We start from the raw sequence: 4,965 nt of genomic DNA, 5'->3' as shown, positions 1-4,965 counted from the left end.
AAAAAAAAAAAAAAAAAAACAGAAAGTAATACTATCTGACCAAGGTGCTTAAATGTAGTGCCTCATTTCTTGTTTTGCCAGTATCTAAACCCTAATGACTATGATAAAAATTGCTGGGAACATCTTAATTTGTAAATCAAATAAACCAAAAATCCTCACTTTTAATGTTATCCCCCAGACTTATTATATGTATATTTCCCTTAAAACTAACTTTGTTAAATAGCAATATCTTTAGTAATAGAAGCTTTACAGTCTTTTGGGCTGGATCTTCCAGAAAGAATTCTGAGATGTACACTTGTGTACAAGTGACTTCTGAAGTACTCTCAGAGAAATCTGTAAGGGAGAAGGGGACGCAGGGGAGAGTTGCCTGTCACTTGTAGCTCTATGGGAAACACCAGTCACCTAAAGACAACTGATTTAATCCTAAAGCCAACCGTATAAGGTAACTACTATTATTATTTCTATTTTGTCAGATGGGGAAATAGATTTATCTATGGAAGCTTCTTGTCTAAAGTAATCGAAAGATTTCATGATGCATCTAAGATTTGAATTCTGGATGTGTGATTCAACAGCATGTACTCTAAACATCTTGCCACCCACTTTGGGATGACTTCTCAATACATGAGGCCATTAAGGGTGGCTGAGTCTGAGTCACCCAGCCTAAGCTCCTGTCTTGAGAGCTCAGACCAAAATGAGACAACATATCTAATGCAGTTATACAGGACACTCAATAAATATTAGCCACTGTTATTATTAAAGAAGGGGAAAAAACATAGCTTTAAAACACCTATTTTCTATAAAAGTGTCTCTTGGATCTATAGAAGCCTTTTTTCTGCTACTCTCAAAAGTTTGAAAAATCCAGGAAATTAGTGATGGTATTCTTGACAGCTCTGTTGTAAATTACACAATTGGCTTTATTCATTTATAGTTGGTAAGAAGACAAGGAAAAAATAAAATGGGAAAAGAGAAGAGGGAGTATAATAGATTATTTCAAAAAGTTATTGAGAATGACAGTAACAAATATTCTGAATAAAATCCTATTTGTTATATTTCAATGCTTCCTGGGATCTGGTATTAAATTATTTCTTCCTAGGGAATGATTTTTAATTTCCCTGAGAATGTCACCAATAAGTTAATACATCATCCCCCATAAACAATGTCACTTTCTGCAGTGCATTACACAATTTATTCACTTTTGCAACTAGACTACACTAATGCCAAAAATACAATTCCTGATTTCTTTACAATAATTAACTGCACTTGAATTCTAGGCCTTGAAAAAGGACAATAATTTTAATCAAAACCTTTGGTTTCTATAAGATTGGTTGAATATCTTGGAAAAGTAGAAATAAAGTCTCTGTACTTTTAACTATGAAATAAATATCAAGTCAAGAATATTTTGATGTAGTTCCAATTCTAAGGATCCTACTTGCTTCAGGAATAGTGAATATTTTTGTAACATGTGAAGATAATTTTATGACAAGTTTTATCCTCAAGTAAAATAAGTTTCATGAGCTGGGGGTGCAGCTCAGTGACAGAGTTTATGTTTATCATGCTTATCATGCACAAGGCTCTGGATTCAATCCTCAGCACCAGAAAATAAAATAATAAATATAAGACTCAGATTATTATTTGGGGAGCCACAAAAGACCAAAAAAGTACACCATGCACAGTTGGCAGTTATTGAAGAGGGAATTTCTTTATATTGATTTTTATGTATAACCTCTCTTCTGGGGTGAGGCGTAATAACCAGTACAGGCAGCAACCAATGACAATGGGTATTGCAACTAATCATAATGATGATATGACAATTCAGAGCAGATGATGCAACCAATCAGAGTGGATGCTGGCTGACACACAGGTGAGGTCATACCTGGGAAACCAACTAAATATCAGCCCTGCCTAAAATGTATGTGAAACCCAACTGTATTCATATTGCTCAACTCCATTCACATAGAAACTTATGTCAATAAATTCAACTGACTCGGGAGTTACCATGGGAACTTTTCACTATCCAGATCCCTTTCTTCTTCTCCCAGGTGTGGGTAAAGGCAAAGTTCCAATAAGACTGACCTGAGAAAGGCATTACAAATAAATAATAACTCATGTTTATTGAATACTCAGGTACCAAGCATTGCATGTGTATCATCTTTCTTGATAATTACCTTTCTTCAACAATCCTGTGAGGTACTATTCTTTTTTTGGTACCAGGGATTGAACCCAGAGGCACTGACCCACATCCCCAGCCCTATTTTGTATTTTATTTAGAAACAGGGTCTCACTGAGTTGCTTAGGGCCTCGCCATTGCTGAGGCTGGCTTTAAACTCATGATCTTCCTATGTCAGCCTCCCGAGCTGCTGGAATTACAGGTATGCGCCACCACGCTTGACTTATTATCTTTGTTTTACTGATGAGAAAGCAAGGCATGAAGAAATTGAGTAATGTGTTTTCAGCTTTCTGTTACTATGACAAAATATCTGAAATAATCAACTTAAAAACAGAAAGGGTTTATTTTGGCTCATGGTTTCCACCCATGGTGGCTTGGTCCAGTTGCTTTTGGGCTTTGACAAGGCAATACACATAGTGGGTGCATGTGGCAGAGGATGCCTATTTACCTCATGGTGACCAGAAAGCAAAAAAAAAAAGAGATTGGTGTCCCACAATCCCCTTTGTGGGCACAACCCCAGTGACATAAGTCCTCCCACTAGGCCACATCTCTCTCTTTTTTAAAATTTTTTAAAATTTATTTATTCTAATTTGTTATACATGACATCAGAATGCATTTCAATTCATAGTACACATATACAGCACAAATTTTCATGTCTCTGGTTGTACACAAAGTAGATTCATACCATTTGTGTCTTCATACATGTACTTGGGGTAATGATGTCCATCTCATTCCACCATTTTTCCTACCCCCATGTCCCCTTCCTTTCCCCTCCCTCCCCTTTGCCCTATCTAAAGTTCCTCCATTCCTCCCATGCTTCCCCCCCCCATCCTCATTATGTATCAGCATCCTCATATCAGAGAAAACATTCGGCCTTTGGTTTTTTGGGATTAGCTTACTTTACTTAGCATTATATTCTCCAACTCCATCCATTTACCTGCGAATACCATAATTTCATTCTTCTTTAGGGCAGAGTAATATTCCATCGTGTATATACACCACAGTTTCTTTATCCATTCATCTATTGAAGATAGGCCCCATTTCTTATAGTTTCTAACACCTCTCATGAGCACCAAGCTGGGGACCATGACATTAACATATAGGCCTTTGAGGAATAGTCAAGATCCAAATCATAGCAAATAACTTGCTCAAAGTCACACAACAAATACATACCAGGGTTGTTAAACGAACTTGAGTATCGTTCTTCTTAGGTATTAGTTACGATGTTGTTAGCAAATGAGCGCTCTCACTAACACCATATGATTCAATGGAGTTCATGTTCCTATTTTACTAATTGCTGAAATACCGAAGATGTTTTCTAATATTTGGTCCACTATTGGGAACCCATAACGTCCCTGACAAACATCTGTTTCCAATGCGGTCACACTTACCCTATTTCTGATTTAAATTGCTTCAAACAGGAAACAGTCAAGGAGGGAGGAAATGATAAAAGAGTCTTACCTTATTCTCTTGTCCTCTACTTTTTTCAAATATTCATCTCTCTTTAGGACTCCCAGGATCATTTCCTTCTCATGATCTAATAAGAATGACAGATTGATCAATTCCGAATTCTTAGACATGATATTTCAGTGGCAGCTGTGAGTAGGACTCACTGGTTGAATCTTCCAGAGGGTGAAATGATGTGGACGATTGCTGAGGTTCCCCCTGGCCAACTCAGAGTCACTCAGTTCAAGTTTGGTGAAAGTAGTTTTTATAAAGTCTCTGCAGAATTGCTGATGGTGGCTAGATAGTCTTCCAGGATACACAGAAAACAGACTCTACTGGAATTGTGTTCCAAGAAAGTCATTATTGTTTTAACTAAAAAAAAAAGAAAAAAATTTCCAAAGCTTTACTGTGATGTGTAGTCAGACAGCGGCTGAATTTCACTAATGATGCTCAACTTGGGTTCTTCAGAAAGCTGCAAAGCAGGATTCAGATCCCCTGGGACAGAATGATTAAAATACTGAAAAGGTGGAAGAAACAAAAGAGAAAAATTAATTAGGCAGTTTTCCCCACAGCACTTGTAAAACGACATAATTTTTGAAATACCAATGTACCTAACACAAACAACATTTTTAAAATCAGCAAACATGCATTTATTAAATACTTATTTCATGTTTTGTTTTTTAAACCACAAAATGGCATTGAGTTGATTCCAGGCCCTCCATGCAAATTCAGTTTCTTCTATTATAATTGGCTTCCTCTGACAGCCAGATCCTATCATCACTCTTGAAGCTGGATTGGGTCACCACTTTGGGACACTAAATGCACATACTGGATGGTCCACGACAGGTCAGGACCCTTTAAGCAGCTCCCTCCTTCTCTCCCCCCACCAAACTAGGGCCATAGGCATAAAAAGCACAACTGGTGAAACAAGTATAAATACATACTATGTATCAATCTAAATAGATCTCACAAACAATGAATGAAAATGCTTCATTTACAGAAGAATTCATGCAGAATGACTGCAATATGAAGGCTATATCTTGTACCTTTTATTTTATTTAATTTAGAACTACATACATTAGTAGTATAAATATAGGTAAATTCAGGGGAAATTCAAGATCCTGATTACTTTCATATAATCACAGAGGAGAACACAGGGCCTTCCCCTATACTGGGTAATGTTTTACTCATAAGAAGGGCTTTATTTCTCATGATTTATGCAGTTGTTTGTGAATTATCACAAATATGTAGTATATATATATATGTAATATATATATAATTATCACAAATATGTAATATATATAATATTTTATATATATATATATATATATATATATATATATATATATATA

General features: G+C 36.1%; 1 protein-coding gene across 1 annotated transcript in view; it reads right to left on the bottom strand.

The window, feature by feature from the left end:
* Sytl5 (synaptotagmin like 5) overlaps positions 1-4,965 on the bottom strand; it is a 224,669-nt gene that overhangs the window by 98,426 nt on the left and 121,278 nt on the right. Inside the window, exon 3 of the mRNA XM_048796389.1 lies at positions 3,629-4,130. Coding sequence (XP_048652346.1) covers positions 3,629-3,747 — 119 coding nt within the window. The 5' untranslated portion in view covers positions 3,748-4,130. The remainder of the gene's footprint in view (positions 1-3,628; positions 4,131-4,965) is intronic.

This window comes from Marmota marmota, unplaced genomic scaffold (genome assembly GCF_001458135.2).
Source record: "Marmota marmota marmota unplaced genomic scaffold, marMar, whole genome shotgun sequence".
Classification (NCBI taxonomy): Eukaryota; Metazoa; Chordata; class Mammalia; order Rodentia; family Sciuridae; genus Marmota; species Marmota marmota.
The sequence above is the reverse complement of the archived record's forward strand: the minus strand, read 5'-3'. Positions and strand labels throughout refer to the sequence as shown.